Below are 23,744 nucleotides of genomic sequence, written 5' to 3'. Positions count from 1 at the left end.
GTGCTGCAACAGAGCACAGACAAGTTTTATGCACTACAGCGGTCCCGTTCTGGGAGCTTGTGTGGCCTACCACATCGCGGTAGTTGATCGGGGCAACTCTAGCAGGGCAGAAATGCTATGAACTGACTTGTTGGAAAAGTGGCATCCTATGACGGTGCCATGTTAAGTCATTGAGCTCTTCAGTAAGGCCAATCTACTACCAATGTTTGTCTATGGGGATTACATGGCTGTGTGCTCGATTTTATGCAACCGGGTGTGGCTGAAATAGCAGAATCCACTAATTTCAAGGGGTGTGCACATCACTTTTGTTTTGAGCCGACTTCGCCTTGGGCCAAAACGAAGCACCTGGCTCACGCCCGCCTGGGAGGCAATCAACGCTAACCAGGTTTACCCGAGGAATTAATCGAATCCCCTCATAAAATAACCTCAACTGAGCAACATTTCCAGGGCTCATTCGCAATTATCCCGGTTTGTCTTCTGCCCTCACCTCCTTAAAATGCATTTTTTTAGGAGCTTGGCTCTCCATTGTGCATTGAGGAATCGAGGAAAGACTACTTGAGAAATCAAGGGCATGCCTTAACGTAATAACTGATTGCACACAGCTTTCACCTTTCCAATCATTTGTAATTGGTGATTACGTCAAGGGATGCTGAATGTGGCCCAGGTCTGCGTCCTTTCTCCTGAAGTGTACACTTCACTCTCCTTTATAAATTTGAAATGATTAGCGTAAGAGGGTTGAAAATCCTAACCACGCACAAGGAGTGCAGATAAAGTATAGCGGAGCTAGAGAAAGGTAATTTGTTAAATGTTGTTAATTTGTTCAATGTTTTCAGTTGTAACAAGGGAATGTTGTGTGCAACCTAAATACGAACATTAAATGATTCAGTAAATTAGATTTTATTTATGTTGGAACACTTGGTATGTTTGTACACCTGTCCCATAACCTAATGACATGTTCTGAGAACATTCACAGAACCGATTTTGGTTTGCAGGGAAGACTGTCAAGCCTTTCGTTACATTTCAATATAACTTTATTGCATGTTAAGTCTGACGAAGAAGTCTTACTGGTTTGCCGATGAAAACTACAAAAGAAAGTTGTTCAACAGTGCAAGTTTAATGCAAGGGCAGGCAGAAATAGCAGTTTGGGCATTGTCGCTAAGTATATGCAGAGAACAACCTTGACTCACTTCATGATAATCATACTACAACGACTTGCCCAGCTGGCATAGCAAACAATATAGATTGACACAATGTCTCGAGGATATACCGAAAATCATAGTTCAAGTACTACTGTAACATTCTTACATAATAGTACCAATGGAATGTGCGCAAAGGGAATGAGTTATTTCGACATTGTAGCAATGGCACAAGGAATGTATCTGGAATAAACCAGTTTGTGGCTACCAGAGATGAGGGAGGGTCTTTGAAGAATTCCATTATAGCCTCGTTGTTTTGACCAAATATCTATTATAAACAATAAGAGTTTGATTTTTGGGAGACATTGCTTACACTAAGGCAATCCATTTACTACACAGGTCAGTAGAGCCACTGCTTTTAAGTAGGGACCAATGTATTCTGAGGTAAGGGGGTAAGGTATTTTGGGGATGGGGGCCAGGGTGTGGTGGTAGTGTGGTGAGGTTTAGCCCTGTGCGTTTGGGTTCCAGAAGATGCGTCCGTCATCCCCCAGGCTCACGCCACCCCCGGCCACCAGCTCCAGGGCGGCAGGGAAGGCCCGGTGCTCCGCCTCCCGGATGCGATCTGATAGGCTCTCCTCAGTATCATTCATCAACACAGGCACTGCCTCCTGAGCAATGATGGCCCCGGCATCAACCTCTTCCTATGGTTGAGAAGGAAGGGAAATATTTAAGTCCTGTCCATAGACAACATTTTTGAAGTAGTCAACTGGGTGAGACTTCCTATGTGTTAAAGGAAGGATCACATAATTCCATCCATCATGAGATCAGCCAATGAATTATACTTGTGATAAAACATTCCATAACTGTAGGTGGCAGTAAATCACAAACATTGGCTTTATACCTATTTAAACAACACACTCCGGGTATGCACCCTTTCAGTAGTAGAAGAACTCCACTTCAAAATGAAGATGACCTCAATGGCAGTGCTCAGACACCATAATGGGACAGATACAAAAGATGCGTCATCCAAGTCTACGGTCCTGTCCCAGAACAACCCCTAGCCTCTAACCCTAGGCACTTATGTATCTGAAAGGACCGGATAGGTGTAGGCAATATGGCTAGAATTCCACCTAATGTATCAGAGAAATCCGAGCTTGTGCTTAACCCTAGGGGTGAGGGGTTTCTAGATAAAGCCTTTTCGATCTCAAGATATGGATAACAAACTAAATGTGCATCCATTCTTCTAATGGAAAGATGTTCAACCATGTTCTGCAGTGGACAAGGAAACACAGGATAAGTTTGGCTTTAAGATCTGATCCGAGCTAATTTTTATAACATCTGGTTATGGTTAGTATTGGTAAGCGGAGGCAGGATCTGTTCCAAGTACAGTACTTACAGCCACAAAGTGGACGGTGCAGCCGGTGACCCGTGCCCCCGCCTGCAGAGCCTGCTTCTGGGCATTCACCCCCTTGAAGGAGGGCAGCAGGGATGGATGGATGTTAAGCAGTTTTCCTAAAACAGACAAAATATATTATTCACACACACGCATCTTTAATAGAATGAAAGCATACCCAAACACACTCCAGTCCAGCTTGATTAAAAAAAAGGAAAATCAGGTGCTCTGAGGGATTTAAAAAAGCATTCCTTAAACCATGTAACTTCAAGGGAAAGCAAGTGAATTTAAGGAATGCTTTTTTGGAACAAATCACCGTTTCTGTGATACAGTGTCATCACAGATAAAACACACAAACCTACTATTGATGCACACACAAAGCTGGGTGGTCCTACCTTTCCATTTTCTGACGAAGGACCCCGTGAGGATCCTCATGAAGCCAGCGAGACACACCACCTCCACGTCAAATTCCTCCAGCACGCGGTCAATGGTGCCGTCAAACTCTGCCCGGCTACCATACAGCTTATGGTCAACCACCCGTGTCTGAATGCCGGCCAGAGAGGCTCTTTTGAGGCCCAAGACCCCCGGCCGGTTGGAGATTACCACCACGATTTCTGCTGAGCTGGACGTTCTCTTTGCCTGCTCCATCAGTGCCTGCAGGTTGGTGCCTGACACACACACACACACTTAAGGCAGTGAACACTGGTATACAGATTAAAAACTTAACTGCAATTAGCTATGGGGCACTAGTATCCACTTAACTGCAATTCTACACATGAAGGCTCTACTTGGTCGTTACTGTGAAAGTTGTCTATCTGTTGAAATTTGGGTGAACTATCCCTTTAACAATGGACTACAGCAGGGGTCTCCAACAGGTCAATCGCGAGCCACCAGTAGCTCGCAGCCCACCTAGGAGTAGCTCGCCAAACAATTCTTAAAGTAGATGCAATTTTCACGTTCCACCGCAAACGGGCAAACAACAACAACTCAGACACCGCAAGCTCACAGCTACTATCTAATGAACGCAACATTGACATTATCCCACCCCTGGTTTGCCACGATTGGCTTAAAAAGCCAAACACAGCATATGTAAATTATTTGCTAGTCGGTCTGTGTGGATTCGTGCGTTTGTTTATCGCTCCATGTGTAGCCAGTTTACGTAAAACCGTCTTGTGGGTGGACAAATACTTTCCCCAAAAGCTTTAATTAACTGCAAAGTAGGCTTACCTGGCAGAAGTATATCATGAGTAAATATCTTATTTGCAAACTGTCATGACATGAGCAGCACAGAACCGTCGCTAAACTGGCACATTCCTCACTTGCTAAATGTGCAATAAAAAGAGGCCAGATGAGCAATTTAAAAAAGGGGAAATATGTTTTTGTATTTTTCTATTTAAGCATCGACATGGACTCAGAATCTCAAATTGCGTTGTTCTCCATGAACAATTGTTATTTTAAGAGTGATTAATAAAGTGAAAAAATTGGGGGGGGATCTGGGATTTTATAGGGCCCCCCTTAGAGTTGTTTATTAACTGGTATATTGACAGAAAACATTGCATTACTTTCTCTTGTACACCAAGGACCCAGGGAAGTGTTGCAGGAGGGAGGGGGAGAGATAGTGCCCATTTAAACCCCCCCCCCCCAAAAAGTTACTTGGGACAGATTTAAAAGAAGCTCTCATGCTATAAAAAGGTTGGAGACCCTTTGGTAAGCAAGCCAGTGTAGATTTGGCCTTGTGTTTTATGTTATTGTTCTGCTGAAAGGTGAATTTATCTTTTAGTGTCTGGTGGAAAGCAGACCACCAGGTTTTCCTCTAGGATTTTGCCTGTGCTTAAATCCATTCCGTTTCTTTTTATCCTGAAAAACTCCTCTCCCTTAACGATTACAAGCATACCCATAACAAGATGCAGCCACCAATATGCTTGAAAATACGAGAGTGGTACTCAGTGTGTTGTATTGATTGTCCAAACATAGCAACTTGTATTCAGGAGAAAATGTAATATTTCTTTGCCACATTTTTTTCAGTATTACTTTAGTGCCTTTGGAATATTTTTATTCTGTACATGCTTCCTTATTTGCACTTTGTCAATTAGGTTAGTATTGTGGAGTAACTACAATGTTGATCCATCCTCAGTTCTCCCATCACAGCCATTAAATTCTGTTTTTAAGTCAACATTGGCCTCTTGCTGAAATCCCTGAGCAGTTTTCTTCCTCTCCGTCAACTGAATTAGGAAGGACGCCAGTATCTTTATAGTGAATTGGCATATTAATACACAATCCAAAGTGAAATTAATAACATCACCATGCTCAAAGGGATATTCAATGTCTGCTTTTTTGTGTGCATCTACCAATAGATACCATTCTTTGCGAGGCACTGGAAAACCTCACTGGTCTGTGTGGTTAAAATGGTGTTTGAAATTCACTGCTCGACTGAGGGACCTTACAGATAATTGTATGTATAGTGCATTTCGGGAAAGTATTCAGAGACCTTAACTTTTCCCAAATTGTTACATTATAGCCTTATTCTTAAATGGATGAAATAATTTCTTCCCCCTCAATCTACACACAATACCTCAATGACAAAGCAAAAAACAGGTTTAGAAATTTCAGCAAAATTACTACAAATACACAGAAATTCCATATTTACATAAGTATTCAGACCCTTTGCTATGATACTCGAAATTGAGCTCAGGTGCATCTTGTTTCCATTGATCATCCTTGAGAAGCTTCTACAACGATTGGAGTCCACCTATGGTAAATTAAATTGATTGGCACATACCTGTCTCTATAAGAAAGGTCCAACATTTGACAGTGCATGTCAGAACAAAAACCAAGCCATGAGGTTTAAGGAATTGTTCGTAAAGCTCAGAAACAAATTTGTGTCGAGGCACAGATCTGGGGAAGGGTACCAAAACATTGTAGCATTGAAGGTACCCAAGAACAGAGTGGCCTCAATCATTCTTAAAAATGGAAGAAGTTTGGAACCACCAAGACTCTTCCTAGAGCTGGCCACCTGGCCAAACTGAGCAATCGGGGGAGAAGGGCCTTGGTCAGGGAGGTGACCAAGAACCCAATGGTCTCTCTGACAGAGCTCCAGAGTTCCTCTGTGGAGATGGCAGAACCTGCTAGAAAGATAACCATCTCTGCAGCACTCCACCAATCGGGCCTTTAAGGTAGTGCCCAGATGGAAGCCACTCCTCAGTAAAAGGCACATGACAGGCCACTTGGAGTTTGCCAAAATGCACCAAAAGGAATCTCAAACCATGAGAAACAAGATTCTCTGGCCTGATGAAACCGAGATTGAACTCGACAATCGTCACATCTGGAGGAAACCTGGCACCATCCCTACGGTGAAGCATGGTGGTGGCAGAATCATGCTCTGGGAATGTTTTTCAGCGGCAGGGACTGGGAGACCAGTCAGGATCGAGGCAAAGATGAACAGCGCAAAGTACAGGGTTTTCATCAAGGATCTCTGACTCCAGAGCGCTCAGCACCTCAGACTGGGGTGAAGGTTCACCCTGCAACAGGACAACGACACTAAGCACACAGCCAAGACAACGCAGGAGTGGCTTCGGGACAAGTCTCTGAATGTCCTTGAGTGGCCCAGCCAGAGCCCAGACATGAACCCGATCGAACATCTCCGGAGAAACCTGAAAATAGCTGTGCAGCAATGCTCCCCATCCAATCTGACTTAGCTTGTGAGGATCTGCAGAGAAGAATGTCCCCAAATACAGGTGTGCCAAGCTTGTAATGTCATACCCAAGAAGACTCGAGGCTGTAATGAGTAAAGGGTCTGAATACATGCAAATGTGATTTCAGTGTTTTGATTCGCAAGCATATCTAAAAACTAGTTTTTGCTTTGTCATTATGGGGTAGTGTGTGTAGATTGAGGGGGGAAAACGATTTAATCCATGTTAGAATAAGTCAAGGGGTCTGAATACTTTGAATGCACTGGCTTATTGAGAAGTTGTTCATTTAAAAAAATCATGTCAAACACTATTGCTTATTCAGGCTTGCCATTAGAGAAGGGGTTGATCACTTGACTCGAGACATTACATTTCAGCTTTTCATTTTTTATTAATTTGAGATGGATAGATCTATCTCAAATTACACTGACATTAGGTATTATTGGTGTGTAGCCAATGACAAAATATAAATTGAATCAATTTTAAATTCAGGCGGTAACAAAATGTGGAAAATGTCAAGGAGCGTGAATACTTTCTGAAGCCACTGTACTTGAGCATAGCTATAGCCATCAGTCTTGTGTTTTTATGGTCATCACTCACTGCGAAGTTTGTCAAGATCACAAGCAGGGTTGCCATTAGACTACTTTGTGAAAATGTATTGGACACGGGTTGCGGGTTTTTGGCCTACTTCCAAACTGTCCCGCGGTCACCATGGTATTTCCTGTAAAAAAAGATACAGTACCAAGCAAAATTTGCCACACCTACTCATTCGAGGGTTTTTCTTTATTTACTGTTTTCTACATCGTAGAATAATATTGAAGACATCAAAACAATGAATTAACACATATGGAATCATGTAGTAACCAAAAGTGTTAAACAAATGAAAATATATTTTATATTTGAGATTCTTCAAATAGCCACCCTTTGCCTTGACAGCTTTGCATTCTCTCAACCAGCTTGAGGTAGTCACCTGGAATACATTTAAATTAACAGGTGTGCTAACTTGTTAAGTTATTTTGTGGAATTTCTTTCCTTCTTAATGTGTTTGAGCCAATCAGTTGTGTTGTGACAAGGTAAGGGTGGTATACAGAAGATAGCCCTATTTGATAAAAGACCAAGTCCATATTACGGCAAGCACAGCTCAAATAAGCAAAGAGAAATGATAGTCCATCATTACTACAAGATGGCTTCTCATGAGGACCGCCACAGGAAAGGAAGACCCAGAGTTACCAATACTTCAGAGGTTAAGTTCATTAGCGTTAACTGCACACCAAATAAATGTTTGAGTTCAGACATCAACAGTTAAGAGGAGATTGCATGAAAATCAGGCCATCATGGTTGAATTGCAAAGAAAACACTACTAAAGGACACCAATAATAAGACACTTGTTTGGGCCAAGAAACACGAGCAATGGATATTAGACCGGTGGAACTCTATCCTTTGGACTGATGAGTACAAATTTGAGATTTGGCTCTAACAGCCGTGTCTTTGTGACACAGTAGGTGAACGGATGATCGCTGCATGTGTGGTTCCCACTGTGAAGCATGGAGGAGGAGGTGTGATGGTGCTTTGCTGGTGACACAGTCTGTGATTTATTTAGAATTCAAAGCACGGCTACCACAGCATTCTGCAGCTATACACCATCCCATCTGGTTTGCGCTTTGTGGGACTATCATTTGTTTTTCAACAGGACAATGACCCAACACACCTCCAGGCTGTGTACGGGTTTATTAGACCAAGAAGGAGAGTGATGGAGCATATGTGGGAACTCCAAGACTGTTGGAAAAGCATTCCAAGTGAAGCTGGTTGAGAGAATGCCAAGAGTGTGCAAAGTTGTCAAGGCAAAGGGTGGCTACTTTGAAGAATCTCAAAATATATTTTCATTTGTTTACTATAGTTTTGATGTCTTCACTATTATTCTACAATGTAGAACATAGTAAAAATGAAAAACCCTTGAATTAGTAGGTGTGTCTAAACGTTTGACTGGTGCTGTATCCATCAGGCAGTGAGCAGGCTATTACTGAGTGAGTGAGTGAGTGAGTGATGGGGAGGGCCGGTGGTTGTGCGCCTGTGTGTAGAGCAGCACATGCGCATGTCGTGACAACTTTTTACCAGTTGTAAGTAGGCTATTTATACTGAACAAAAATATTAAAACGCATAATGCAAAGTGTTGGTCCCATTTTTCATGAGCTGAAGTAAAAAATATCCTAGAATTGTTCCATATGCACAAAAAGCACATCTCTCAAATGTTGTGCACAAATGTGTTTACATCCAAGTTTGTGAGCATTTCTCTTCTGCCAAGATAATCCATCCACCTGACAGGTGTGGCATATCAAGAAGATGATTAAACAGCATGATCATTACACAGGTACACCTTGTGCTAGGGACAATAAAAAGGTCACTACAAAAAAAATTGCAGTTGTCACAAAACAATGCAACAGATGTCTCAAGTTGAGAGCACGTGCAGTTGGCATGCTGACTGCAGGAATGTCCAACGGAGCTTTTGCCAGAGAATGTAATGTTCTATTCTCTACCATAAGCCGCCTGTCGTTTTAGAAAATTTGGCAATAGATCCATCAGCCTCACAACTGCAGACCACGTGTATGGCGTCGTGTGGGCAAGCGGTTTGTTGATGTCAACATTGTGAATAGAGTTCCCCATGGTGGTGGTGAGGTATAAGCTATGGACAATGAATACAATTACATTTTATCAATGGCAATTTGAATGGACAGAGATACAGTGATGAGATTCTGAGGCCCATTGTCGTGCCATTCCTCCGCCACCATCACCTCATGTTTCAGCATGATAATGCACAGCCCCATGTTCAAGGAAATGTACACAATTCCTGGAAGCTGAAAATGTCCCAGGTTTTTCCATGGCCTGCATACTCACCAGAAATGTTGCGTTTATATTTTTGTGCAGTATAATAACGGCACCATTGACAGAAAATAGTCCAACATTCATTTGTTGAAGTTTTTCAAGTGTTTCTTGCACAGATATTGAGATCGTCTGTCCAACTTCCTCACTCAAACTCTCATGTTGGATTTATCTATAGTTATGCACATGCGCAAAAGGGATTTATTTACAATTATAAACTGGGTGGTTTGAGCCCTGAATGCTGATTGGTTGAAAGCTGTGGCATAGACTGTGTACAACAGGTATGACAAAAAAAGACCTTAGTCGTGATATATTGATCATATACCACACCTCCTTAGGCCTTATTGCTTAATCATAGCAGTCAAAACAAGTAAAATCGACATCCATTGATAGAAAATGATCTGGCGAGTTTGATATTCTTAAGCTCACAATAATTATTTTGATGGAAAACCACATTTAGTTTTTTAGCCGGTTGTCTCGTTACAAATTACACCGCTATTCCTTCTTAATTTGCTCGATAACGTTATGGAAAAAGGGTTTACTGGATAAATGTGGCAACTGTTCTTGCTGCGGAAACTATTGTGGGCGGGTTGAGAGGTCATTGGGGCTAGAATTAACTTCTTTGGGGTAACCCCCCTTCTCAATTTCCGCCTAAAGACATACCCTAATCTAACTGCCTGTAGCTCAGGTCCAGAAGCAAGGATATGCATATTCTTGGTATCATTTGAAAGGAAACACTATGAATTTTGTGAAAATGTGAATTGAATGTAGGATAATAGAACACAATAGATCTGGTAGAAGAAAATACAAGGAAATACACATACGTTTTTTGTTTTTTATTGTTGCTGCATCAACCTTCAAATGACCAGCCAAACATGTAGATATAATGCTGTGGATGATTTGAATGAAGAACATAAGATAGCAACAATAGCTGAGCAAAGTTTTAGACAGATAACTTAAAAAATGAGCAAGCTACATGACTTTGAGCATGAAGTCACCCAGGTGTCCCACACAAATGTACTCAAATGTACCCAAGTGGCCGAATTGGTACAAGTGATACATTTTGAAGGAAAGAACTATATACAAAATAGATAAATGCTATTCTAACACACCCCAAAAAAATAAATATATATATGAAAATAATAATAAAATAAATAAATAATAAACAAACAAACAAACAAACAAACAAACAAACAAACAAACAGGGTAACTATTTACACATTTTCTATTTACAATATTGTATATTTTATAAATAAATAAATAAATAGTGAAGACCCTCAGTCCTCTACACAATATTGTGCTGCTGGTGCCATGGCCCATAGCAGTCTCTTTCTGCTGTAAAGCAGAGGCTTACTGAACAGGTGGTGCAAGTGATGAGGCATTTCCTGTGACAAAGGGCACAACGTCGCCTCCCCACTGTGCCCTTTTTGCCCTGAGGCACATTCATGCCTGCAGAGATGAATCTGGGCAGGTGAACACCACTGGTTGACAGAGCAGAAGGTGCTGCAGTGGACTTGCTGTAGCTAGCAAGCTCCTGGATGAGCAGCTCCCTGAAGGCTAGCTGTGAGATTGGGGGCTGTCTCTATCAATTTCCTCTATAATGTGGGTTAAATCTGTATACCTAGACATTGTTTTAGCTTTTCCTGATTTATTCGCCATAATTTAAATATATAAACTTGTTGAAAATGCTATTGAATATGTACTGCTATGCGTAACACTCGTGGCTCCGTCAAGTAGGATTTGCAATGGCGAATTAACCTCTTTTACGCCAGAGTTTATGACAAAGGCTGGTCTTCAAACGTATAACCATTACATATTGCCGTTTAACTCTCAAAGCTAGATTTCAAGATGATCAGTGGTCATTGGGCCAAAATACAGTCAATCAACGATAGACCGGTCCTACCATTGGTGCGCAATGAGGTCATTGATTGGTGTCTTCAAATCGGTTTGTTTCGGTCAATATGTCCCGGGAAAAGAGCCATCATGTATGGTTGTGTTAGTAACAACCAGAGGATTGCAATGAAACCAACCATGACTGGATAAACGTTTGTTTAGTGTGTGTAATTACCACGAACGCTTCGTCCACAGTTGAATGAGAGGGAAATCACGACGCAACCGGTTTACAAATGTTTCGTGTTAGGCTATAAAAAATTATTTTATCAAACAAAAACAAACATTCACTGTGTAGTTAGGACACTTGGCATTGCCACCAGAGGAAGATCTTCAAATGGTAAGCGATTTATTTTATTGTTATTTCTGACTTTCGTGACGCTAATGCTTGGTTGGAAAATGCTAGTAATACTTGTGTGTGTGTGTGTGTGTGGGGCGCCGTCCTCAGAAAATCGCATGTTTGCTTTTGCAGTAAACCTTTTTGAAATTGACACAGCGGCTGGATTAATAAGACGTTCATCTTTTAAATGATGTAAGATATATGTATTTACAAGAATGTTTAATACAACGAATGGTGTATTTAAAATGTTAGCTCTCTGCAGTTTCACCAGATGTTGGCCTGGTGGGACGTTAGCGTCTCACCTACCCTAGAGAAGTTAACCTGGCAACCCTGGTGCCAACATCAGTTTTATAGCCAATTCTGTTACAGGGATTTGTTGAGCGCATGCGCACGCATTACTTGAACATGACGTTTGCTTGTAAAAAGAAAATTGTATACACATCTGTTGACCCTTGTCAGGGTTTTCAATTTCAGATAGTGACACACACCATACACAACACTAACCTGTGCCTGAGATGAGGACGCCCACCCTGGTCCTCTTGCGGGGGACGGTGCTGCTGTTATCCCCTTGAGACCCTCCGTTCTGCATGGGCCCCTGGTCTACTACGCAGGGAGAGGGGCCTAAACGCAGGCTGTGCTTCAGGTTCCTGATCACCACCGGCTCGGCCCCTTCCCACAAACAAAACTCAGTAAAATGACAAAGATGAATACCACCAATCGCTGAGAGAGTCTTATCTGTGTGTGCATGCGCGCACGTTTGAACCCATCAATACAAAAATTACATTTAATGTGAACATCTGAAGAGCATTTCCTCATTAACCAGATTAACTATGTTGTATAGAATCAGTTTCCTTATCGGTATGTGAGTATACAGAATCCATAATTCCTGTAGCATTGTTATAAGAGTTTCACTACCCATGCTTTAGCTTGTCTCTCACCAGGCTGCTTGTGGGCCAACGAGCCCACGATCCACGCATCCTCGTGGGCTTGGAGCTGCCTCAGAACCCTCTGGGCGTCCGGAAAGGCCACCACCAGCACAGCCCCAAGGCCACAGTTGAAGGTGCGCCCCATCTCCTCCTCGCACAAGCCCCCCTCCTCCTGGAGCCACGAGAACACAGGGGGGATGATCCAACGGGATGCGTCTGGGTGGGACATACAGTGCAGCTCACACACACATTCAATATGAAGTAAATACCAACCACAGTTTAGGGCTGATCCCAATTAGTCGACTAGTTGATTGTTTGGTCGTTAGGCTTTTGATCGACCAAGATTATTTAAGTCAAGCAGTAACACACGCATATTTTTGTGAGTGAACTAGTGAACTAATTGATTGCGGAGGCCTAGACTAAAATCCAATTCATGCTTTGCAGAGTGCACAACCTATGCTACACTAGTGACAAACAAGTTTTGGTTTATTTCATTCCATTTACGGGTTTTAGTCATCATCTTTTGTTGTTTGGAGCACTCCTGTCAATGTTGAGTAAGGACGCGCACACAAAGGTTTATAGGCTACCTGGCCTGTGCGCAAATTTAGGCATATAAATGTGCCGATTCGGGGATCTGCTAGTATTTCTGATTGGATTAACGCACCACCAATAACCTGTGGAGCTTCTCAAAGTAATGTTTTCACCTCAAACAGCAAGCAGTCTATTTTTACAATTGTTCCTCAAAACTATTTGAAAAATCTTTCCAGCTCTCCCTTTCGATAACCACTCAGCGTGAAAGAGAAAAATGGCATGCTCTGATCCAATGGAAACGTCAAAATAGACCTACCTAATTACTTATTAGTGCTCGACTTGGACTTAAATAGGTTCGATACTCACTTTGGCCGCTGGTACGGTTTATATTGAGGCGCAGGAGCTCCACAATACTTTTTAATATTCTATAAGAGGAACAGCAGCTCAAGCAGTTGTGAGGCGTCTGTTTCTCAAACTAGACAAGTCCTCAACTGGCAGCTTCATTAAATAGTACCCACAAAACACCAGTCTCAGCGTCAACAGTGAAGAGGCGACTCCGGGATGTTGGCCTTCTAGGCAGTGTTCCTCTGTCCACTGTCTGTGTACTTTTTCCCATCTTAATCTTTTCTATTTATTGGCCAGTCTTGAGATATGGATTTTTCTTTGTAACTCTGCCTAGAAGGCCAGCATCCCGGAGTCACCTCTTCACTGTTGACGTTGAGACTGGTGTTTTGTGGGTACTATTTAATGAAGCTGCCAGTTGAGGACTTGTGAGGTGTCTGTTTCTGGGGCCTCCCACTCTTTCTATTCTGGTTAGACAATTTGCTCTGTTCTGTGAAGGGAGTAGTACACAGCACAACTTCAGTTTCTTGGCAATTTCTCGCATGGAATAGCCTTAATTTCTCAGAACAAGAAAAGACTGACGAGTTTCAGAAGAAAGTCCTTTGCTTCTGGCCATTTTGAGCCTGTAATCAAACCCACAAATGCTGATGCTCCAGATACTCAACTAGTCTAAAGGCCAGTTTTATTGCTTCTTTAAAATCAGAATAGTTTTGTTTACAGCTGTGCTAACATAATTGCAAAACGGTTTTCTAATGATCAATTAGCCCTTTAAAATGATAAAGTGATGGTTGCTGTTAATAATGGCCTCTGTACGCCTACATAGATATTCCATAAATAAAACTAAAAAAGCTGTTTCCAGAAACAATAGTCATTTACAACATGAAATGTAAAAACTAATTAACACAGAGAGAAATGCATTTGGGGACCTAATATTACTATGAACACCCAACATGATTGATTAACCCATTTATGTCTTCTACAGAGATACATGTACAAGTAATCTCCTATACTTAATTATTGTTTAGCATTTAAAGCACTGTACACTTGTCACTAAGTGGGAAATATAGTGGCAAAGTAACTGACGTGTTTTTTTAGCTTTGTAAGACTAGTTCTGCATCTTGGAGGAAATAGTAATTGAGTCATCTTTGGCTTAGGAGTGTTGTCTTATGTTTTTAGGTTATAATTGAATATGTAAGGTCTGGTGGGACTTGAGCACTGCACTTTAGCTTCGTAAAAAGCATGGTTTATATGTGCTTCCTACATGCTGTTTAGAGGACTTGGACTCGTAGAAACAATAGTAATTTACAACATGAACAATGTCTACACTGTATTTCTGATCAATTTGATGTTATTTTTAAATGAAAAATAAAGTTAAAGTGCTTTTCTTTCAAAAACAAGGACATTTCTAAGTGACCCCAAACTTTTGAACGGTGGTGTAAATTTTTAGGTTGGTATAATTTTCACTTAGATAGGACTTTGATAAACCACATGATTTTGAAATAAGATGTTATTATAAATGAAATGAAACTGTTTCACAAAAATGTGCATATGCAAACCATAACTGGCACGCAGATAAGTAAACATGTTAAGAAATTGGCATTCCACGTGAGAAAGGTTGCCGACTCCTCTTGTAGCCTATTACCAGCAACTTCAGAAGAGTAATGGCAGAATCTGCAAAAGCCAGCAGGAGAATAGTTGGGTCAGGTTAAGGTGTTTTCCTTTGGTTATCTAGATCTCTGGCACCCTTGAGGCATTTGTCTTATTTCAAAACGGTAAGCATCAGACAAGCTCAAAGCATATAGTTGATTTCATTAAAACAAACAAAAAAAGGGTGTCTAAATGGAAAAATACACGTTTAAAAATTGTAACCAATCGATTGGTCGAAAGAGACGACTTTCGGTCAACTAAGATTTTTTGGGGCGGAGACAGCCCTACAACAGATCAAAACAGCATCAGGTATCTGATATGGACAACTGTTTCATCCTCACATAAACTCAGCAAAAAAAGAAACGTCTATTTCTCAGGGCCCTGTCGTTCAAAGAAAATTCATAAAAATCCAAATAACTTCAAAGATCTTCATTGCAAAGGGTTTAAACACTGTTTCCCATGCTTGCTCAATGAACCATGAACAATTAATGAACATGCACCTGTGGAACAGTCGTTAAAACAGTAACAGCTTACAGACGGTAGGCAATTAAGGTCACAGTTATGCAAACTACTGACTCTGAAAAACACCAAAAGAAAGATGCCCAGGGTTCCCGCTCATCTGTGTGAACGTGCCTTAGGCATGCTGCAAGGAGAGGCATGAGGACTGCAGATGTGGCCAGGGCAAGAAACTGCAATGTCCGTACTGTGAGACGCCTAAGACATTGCTACAGGGACAGGACGGACAGCTGATTGTCCTCTCAATGGCAGACCACGTGTAACAACACCTGCACAGGATCGGTACATCCGAACATCACACCTGCGGGACAGGTACAGGATGGCCACAACAACTGCCCGAGTTACACTAGGAACACACAATCCCTCCATCAGTGCTCAGACTGTCCGCAATAGGCTGAGAGAGGCTGGACTGAGAGCCTGTAGGCCTGTTGTAAGGCAGTTCCTCACCAGACATCACCAGCAACATCGTCGCCTATGGACACAAACCCAACGTCGCTGGACCAGACAGGACTGGCAAAAAGTGCTCTTCACTGACGAATCGCGGTTTTGTCTAACTAGGGGTGATGGTTAGATTCGCGTTTATCGTCAAAGGAATGAGCATTACACCGAGGCCTGTACTCTGGAGCTGGATCGATTTTGGAGGTGGAGAGTCCGTCATGGTCTGGGGCGGTGTGTGACAGCATCATTGGACTGAGCTTGTTGTCATTGCAGGCAATCTCAACGCTGTGCGTTACAGGGAAGACATCCTCCTCCCCATGTGGTACCCTTCCTGCGGGCTCATCCTGACATGACCCTCCAGCATGACAATGCCACCAGCCATACTGCTCGTTCTGTGCGTGATTTCCTTCAAGAAAGGAATGTCAGTGTTCGGCCATGGCCGGCGAAGAGCCCGGATCTCAATCCCAATGAGCACGTCTGGGACCTGTTGGATCGGAGGGTGAGGGCTAGGGCCATTCCCCCTAGAAATGTCCGGGAACTTGCAGGTGCCTTGGTGGAAGAGTGGGGTAGCATCTCATGCAGTCCACGAGGAGGAGATGCACTGCAGTACTTAATGCAGCTGGTGGCCACACCAGATAATGACTGTTGCTTTTGATTTTGACCCCCCCCCCCCTTTGTTCAAGGCCACATTATTCAATTTCTGTTGGTCACGTCTGTGGAACTTGTTCAGTTTATGTGTCTCAGTTGTTGAATCTCATGTTCATACAGATATTTACACATGTTAAGTTCGCTGAAAATAAATGCAGTTGACAGTGAGAGGACGTTTCTTTTTTTTGCTGAGCTTACATTGTTTACCACTACACTTTAAAAACATGGGCAATAAGAGAAGTGTGTGTTTCTCTCTCACCCAGGTCAACGGACAGTTCCTGAGGCAGCATTCGGGGGATGTTCTCCAATAGGCCGCCCCCAGTGATGTGGGCATAGCCCTTGATGGCGCCGCTGCGCAGGATTGGCAGGAGCAGGCGGCTGTAGATCTTAGTGGGCGTCAGGAGAACCTCACCTGTCGATCAACACGGGGGAAGACTTTAGACGGGGAAACGGAACCTCTACGGTGAATTACTTTAATTATGATACATTAGATTCATAGAGCACTTTTCTTGGACCCAGATAAACTTTACAATAATACAATTGAACAGTACAAAATATTACCAATAGAGACTGGGATAAGACTGGTAACAGGCAGGAAGATCGCACCTTATGCAGGTGAACCCTACATAGTCGAAAAGATAAATGACCACAAAACTGTCCATTTACCTCCTTTCAAGAGAAAGTATGAGAGACGATTGGGCAGACAAACCCAAAGAAACATAAGTTTACTCTGTGTAAGGGCTTATATGATCTCATTAACCTACCCACAGTTTGTCCAGGTTTCCCAAAAGGTGCAGGAGAGCTGTAGGTGACTCCTGCCCTCTCCAGGACCTTCTGGACCAGGCTGAATCCGTTGCTATGCACCCCTGAGGCGGCCACCCCGATGAGCAGGTCCCCGTCGCAGATGTCCCCCAGCCTGGGTAGCAAGGCGCCCCTCTCCACCGCCCCCACACAGAACCCTGCCAGGTCGTACTCTCCGGGGCCGTACACACCGGGCATCTCCGCAGTCTCGCCGCCTGGATGAATGGAAAAACAGTTAACACAAATATATGATCAAAACACACATACATGCAGTTGCAAATGTGCACACTTACACAATGTAGAACCCAGAAATTGATGGCTGGCTCACACCCAACAATACAGATGGTTTCCAGTGTAGCAGCTAAAACTCTACTTCGTTGTTTTCGCTACACCCCCAGTAAATCAGCCAGCATCTCCACTTTCTTACCGCCTGAACACACAAAATAGTGAGCGCACACACACACACACATCCTTGCATCTTACGGATGACATCTGACTGCCCCCCCCTCACCCAGCAGAGCGCAGCCCGCCAACCCGCAGGCCTCGGCCACGCCCCCAATCACAGCGGAGGCCACGCCCACATCCAGACGGCCACAGGAAAAGTAGTCCAGGAAGAAGAGAGGCTCCGCCCCCTGGGCCAGCACGTCGTTGACACACATTGCCACCAGGTCCTGTCCCAGGGTGCTGTGCTGCTGGCATGCCTGAGCAATCTAGAGAAGGCAGAGATGAAGTCATGAAGAGGTTGTAGGATCTTAATGACATTGTGATTCCTGGCATAATCTCTCCTCACCTGCTTAAAACACATTAGCGAAGGAGGTCTAAGGTAGGGACCTTGGACCTTCTCCGCCAATACAGCAGAGTCGGCGAGGAGATGAGATGTGAGGAATCATGGCGTAATTGAGAAACAGCTAAAACATATGCACATGATCCTACATTTCATGAAAAAGAACGAAAAGCCTGTACTTGGAATATGACGCTCCCCAGCTTTATTCCAGCACCAAAATATGCAATACGGCTGCAATGTCTCATATACCGTTTCTGTTTTGAGAAGTCACGCCTACCTTGAGCTTGGTCCCTACGCCGTCTGTCCCAGACACCAGGATGGGGTCGATGAAGCCTGCAGCTTTGAGGTCAAAGAGGCCGGCGAAGCCCCCGAGCTCAGCGTTACACCCTGGTGGACAGGAGGGGAATAAAGGCAACTGTTTACACACAAAGGTCTTTTACAAACAAAGAACAGATTGGGGAAAACGTTTAATACACCAAATAATTAAAAACATTGTATATTTTTTAAATAATATTCTATCCAGTCTAGGATCAAAATAAACATCTGGTTGATGTAAAGGTAACTGGCAAAATAAAGGAAATACCAACATAAAGCGTCTTAATAGGGTGCTGGGCCACCACGAGACGCCAGAACAGATTCAATGCGCCTTGGCATAGATCCTACAAGTGTCTGGAACTCTATTAGAGGGATTCAACACCATTCTTTCACAACAAATTCCATCATTGGTGTTTCGTTGGTGTTCCCATTAGTGTTCAATTGGGTTGAGATCTGGTGACTGACACACGCACACTTTAAACCCCCTATGCTCCTTTGAGACCCCTCTATCAAAGCCACAGATGCCATGGTAGCCAAATAAAAAATGGGCAACCCGGCATTTTTATACATGACTAGAAGCATAATGGGTTGTTAATTAACTCAAGAACCACACCTGTATGGAAGCACCTGCTTTCAATATACTTTGTATCCCTAATTTACTGGGTTTCCTTTGTCTTTTAAATAACTAAATTAATCAATCCATCCATCCGTCCACCCACACATATATTGTAGAAAACTAAATTGAAGCTTCCTGCAGCAATGTGTTTGTAGATCAAATCGAGAAGTGTGCCATCGCTACAGTTTTACTAAAACAGAATTTGGAACAATGTCTACAGGTACAGTATTTGTTAAAGCCCTTGTCACTATAATAAATCATCCAACACCCAAATAAAGTAGACAAGACCTAATTTCTTTTCTCATGTTCATTTCTCAAGGAAAGGAAAATAATTTACCGTCTTGGAGCTTCGTAATTAGTTGGATTAGGTGAAATCATGAAAGGTTGACTGAGAGACTGCTTTAGTGCAGGGCATGTAATGAAATGCCCAATCCCAAACCGACCCCTAGCATCTTGTCCCTCTAAAAATAGTCTAGATTTAGGGTTTTTCCATAATGCGTATACCAGTGTTGCCCAGCCATTCCACTTATTTGTTCAATTCCAGTACACCTGATTTATCTAATCAGAGGCTTGATGATTAGTTGACCTGAATAGTTCAAAAAAGGTGGAATTGGAACTGACAGGGTACTCAGCGAGATTTGGGAAACTAATCATATATCCAATCTTACACAGATCATTACAAGTGGATAGGTATGAGTCTGGGAAAAGCACTGCAGCTCTGCAGGCTATCTAGCTAGTAGCTCAGCTGTAGCTGTTCTGATTAAAGGCAATGAGGGGGGGGGGGGGTTGACGTGACTACCTGAGCGAGAGGTGGCCTTGGCAAATGGCTTGATCATGTCTACCAGCCGGTTTCCCGCAGCGATGTCCACTCCGCTGTCCTTATAGGTTAGGCCTCTGCTGGGGGAGGGACACACAGCAAGGGTCATAGGTAATGGTGAGATGAGGCTAGAGCTATTTGCCCTCTACCAATGTCAAGTGGCCTCTCAATTCAGCTTCTACCTCACTGTCATGTATAAGAATTACTTTAGGTAGACTACCTACAAATGTTTCTCTTTCCGAAGTCCATCAACCCATTCTTATCCAGGGGTACAAATCATTAGTCATGTGCTAGCTAGGCTAACCTACAGTTTAATGCAGGTTACCAGGTTAACTTCCACCAATCCAACATAACTAGGAACGTTTTTGAAATATGAAAACAAAAAGTCAGACTGGAAATCTACACGGTAACAGTATACCAGACATGCCAACCCTGTCCAACTTTTTAGAGTACCAGACACGCGAGGCAAAATGTGAGAGTTCATAGCAAGTTCATACTAAATGCACATTGTTTCTAGGCCAAATCTACGTGTAAACGACAGACACAGAGGTAGACTTTGTCTAGGGTTAGCCAATACCCCCTCCTGTCAATATGTACTCTAATAAACAAAATGTAGGGTTCTAACCTGAAGATTGTCAAACTATTACAGTGAAATGAATGAGGAGTGTTTCTGTGTGTGTGTCCACCCTGTCCCCTCACACACACACCTGTGCTGGGTGAGGTGGGTGATGGCTCGGTGACCGATGTCACGTCGGTACACAGCTCCCAGGAACCCCACGGCGGCCACGCCCCGATTGGCTGCATGCAGGGCCATCTCCAGGGACGACCTAACAGCGGTGACAGTGAGGACACGCCCCCCGCTGGAGACCACACCCCCTTCCTTCAGCGCCGTGCCAGCGTGAAACACATGCACCCCCATCTCCTCCACCTGAGACAGACCTGAGAGAGAGTAGAGGGAGTGATGGAGAGAATGAGAGAGAGAGATATGGAGGAAGAGAGGGAGTGTGCATGAGGTACGGGGGGGGTGCAGGAATTGGAGATAACCTCCCCCTACTTTAAATCAGTTTTATGCAAACATTCTAAAACCTGCATAATTTTTTTTGTTGCATTTTCCCCACCAGAGATACATTTCCATAAAAGGCTGTGCATAATGACGTAGTGTACAAAAGTAATTTCTGCGGTTGAATTCCCATGTACCAAATAACACATACAAGTTAAATTGGTTTCCTTTGCAATTTCAACTCGGATGGTTGTGTCATAATAAATGTGTATATCGCAAATAGGCACACTCTGGTCTTGGCTCATGCACTCATTATAGAACAGCTCGCAGATAAAGTGCTGGTATAACCTACATGAGATTATTATGAAAACAAAGGGGGGAAAATACTATTTTTATTTGTCAAACAGCAGCCAAGGATCAATCATCATGTCACCAGAAGAATATATTTATTGGAAAGGAGCATCAAACACATCACCGTGCACTTTCACCACCCTGTGAAGTTCATCACTTAATTCTACTTCTTCACTCAGGGCCCCCCCCTTCCAGGATTACAAGATATCTGAGCTAAAAAACATTAGCTGACATGGGCTAGTTGATCTGGACATTTCTAACAAGATATAAAATAGCTCTTAGGTATGCAATGACTAACGTGACAAGAGGAATTAGTGATGCACTACCCAATTTCCAAATTGCACCTTATGCATTCTACTACAACTCTCAAGAGAACATTTAAAGCTGGACTGAGTTCCTTAAAATAACTGATATACAGTACCCGTCAAAAGTTGGGACACCTATTCATTCAATTTTTGTATTTAAAAAAAAAACTGTTTAACATTGTAGAATAATAGTGAAGAGATCAAAACTTTTAAATAACATAGAATTATGTAGTAACCAAAAAAAAAACGTTTTAAAACAATATATTTTATATTTGAGATTCATCAAAGTAGCAACCCTTTGCCTTGATGACAGCATTGCACTCTTGGCATTCTCTCAACCAGCTTCACGAGGTAGTCACCTGGAATGCATTTCAATTAACAGGTGTGCCTTGCTTAAAGTCAATTTGTAATTTCTTTCCTTTTAATACATTTGAGCTAATCAGTTGTGTTGTGACAAGGTAGGGGTGGTATACAGAAGATATACCTATTTGGTAAAAGACCATATTATGGCAAGAACGGCTCAAATAAGAAAAGAGAAACTACAGTCCATCTTTACTTTAAGACATGAAGTTCAGTCAACCCGGAAAATTAATTATTCAAGTGCAGTCGCAAAAACCATCAGGCGGTATGATCAGGGATGCAAACTGGTGAGGGCCCCAAAAAAAGGTGACATTTTTTGTACTGAAACATGCAAAGAAAATCCCTGCTAGGGGGAAATGCAGGTTGTAATTAATCAAACAAAGAATATGATCTACATGATCAGTCTGTGTGCAAAATAAAGTGGTTAATGTGAACCTAACTCACAGCTAAAAAAAATGTAAAGAAAGCAATCAATGTTATTTGTTGTCTAGACTTTACTGCAAATGATTCAAGTCTTGAGAGAAAAAAAACACACTAATATTGCAGGTAGCCATGACAGCCTTTATAATAGAACGCTTGTGACCACACACAAATATTGCACTTGGGAACAATACATCTTAAGTAGAAATATAATGAAACAGGCATTCTGTTTGCTCTATTATAGCGGCCACTATAGTAGACGTCGATCAAGTGCACAAGGCTACATGTGTGCAAAAACAACCTTCACTGAGTAAATAATTAAATAATCCCCCCTTCACCCACACGTGTTACTGTCAAGTTCAACAGAAAAGCAATATCTTTGGGCTACACTGCACATTATTACATTGTACACTTTCTGCCTGCAGACATCTGTTCTACAAAGTGCCAGCAGAGCATGATACCCTTTGTTAGCATAACTGATCTCTTTCAGGCAGAGAGTACACCTGGGATACCACTTTTAATCCACTGTATTGAAAAAGTGAGAAAGAGGGAAAGTGTGTGGCGTTCCTTTCACCTCTATAGTGGCATCCAGCTTAAGCCAGGCACCAGCTACTCTTGTTAAACAAGCAACGCCTTATTTTCACCTACTGTAATTCTCTCATTCTGAAAATTAACCACATACTGTACAGGGAAAACAGTTCACAGAGAGTATGTTAGCTAGTTAACATTTCAGATTGCCTGGGTCCAGTAAGCAACTAACGCGTTATACAACTCCTTTCCGTTTCTCAAGTTATAACGTTACAGTACCTGGACACCTACAGCACAGGAAGGCCAAAAAGATCATCAAGGACATCAACCACCCGAGCCACTGCCTGTTCACCCCGCTATCATCCAGAAGCGAGGTCAGAACATGTGCATCAAAGCTGGGACCGAGACTGAGAAACAGCTTTCTCAAGGCCATCAGACTGTTAAACAGCCATCACTAGCACAGAGGCTGCTGCCAATAGGCATAGACTAGAAATCACTGCCACTAAGGAATGGAACACAAGTCACTAATAATGTTTACATATCTGCCATTACTCATCTCATGTATATACTGTACTCTATACTATTGTACTGTATCTTAGTCCGTTCCGCGCAGACATCACTCGTCCATATGTATATAGTCTTAATTCATTCCTACCTAGATGTGTGTGTGTACATGTGTAATTTGTTAGATATTACTGCACTGTCGGCGCTAGAAGCGCAAGCATTTCACTACACCCGCAATAACATCTGTTACTCACGTTTATGTGACCAATAAAATGTAATACTATAGCAAATTGGTTACTAACGTGAGCTCATCTGATGTAACGTTTGCTTTCTGACTATTAGCCAGCTAATTTTCACACCATAAACTCAATTATTTGATCAGTTAAGCAAGATATCTAACTTCTTTGGGGTAGGGTGCAGTATTTTCACGTCCGGATGAAAAGCATGTCCAGAGTAACCGGCCTGCTACAAAGCCATAAAAGCTAGAATATGCATATTATTAGTATATTTGGATTGAGAAACTTCAGAGTGTTTTCTAACTGTTTGAATGATGTCTGTGAGTATAACAGAACT

At 42.5% G+C, this 23,744-nt stretch overlaps 1 protein-coding gene across 3 annotated transcripts in view; it reads right to left on the bottom strand.

The window, feature by feature from the left end:
* Positions 1-1,090: 1,090 nt before the first annotated feature.
* Positions 1,091-23,744, bottom strand: part of LOC111953616 (trifunctional purine biosynthetic protein adenosine-3) — a 35,400-nt gene continuing 12,746 nt past the window's right edge. Inside the window, exons 11-21 of one of the 3 annotated variants that reach the window (XM_023973000.2) lie at positions 20,411-20,642; positions 19,686-19,783; positions 18,233-18,342; positions 17,683-17,881; positions 17,135-17,386; positions 16,630-16,782; positions 12,261-12,464; positions 11,827-11,991; positions 2,925-3,197; positions 2,533-2,648; positions 1,091-1,837 (exon numbers count right to left, since the gene is read on the bottom strand). In XM_023973000.2, the coding sequence (XP_023828768.1) occupies positions 1,640-1,837; positions 2,533-2,648; positions 2,925-3,197; positions 11,827-11,991; positions 12,261-12,464; positions 16,630-16,782; positions 17,135-17,386; positions 17,683-17,881; positions 18,233-18,342; positions 19,686-19,783; positions 20,411-20,642 (2,000 nt within the window). In that variant the 3' untranslated portion in view covers positions 1,091-1,639. Of the gene's footprint in view, positions 1,838-2,532; positions 2,649-2,924; positions 3,198-11,826; positions 11,992-12,260; positions 12,465-16,629; positions 16,783-17,134; positions 17,387-17,682; positions 17,882-18,232; positions 18,343-19,685; positions 19,784-20,410; positions 20,643-23,744 lie in introns of those variants that run through there. The other 2 variants (XM_023973001.2, XM_023973004.2) reach the window with 2 other exon arrangements.

The sequence above is a fragment of the Salvelinus sp. IW2-2015 genome, linkage group LG27, assembly GCF_002910315.2.
Source record: "Salvelinus sp. IW2-2015 linkage group LG27, ASM291031v2, whole genome shotgun sequence".
NCBI classification, from domain to species: Eukaryota; Metazoa; Chordata; class Actinopteri; order Salmoniformes; family Salmonidae; genus Salvelinus; species Salvelinus sp. IW2-2015.
Note: the sequence above shows the minus strand (reverse complement) of the source record. Positions and strands in the feature narration are given on the sequence as shown.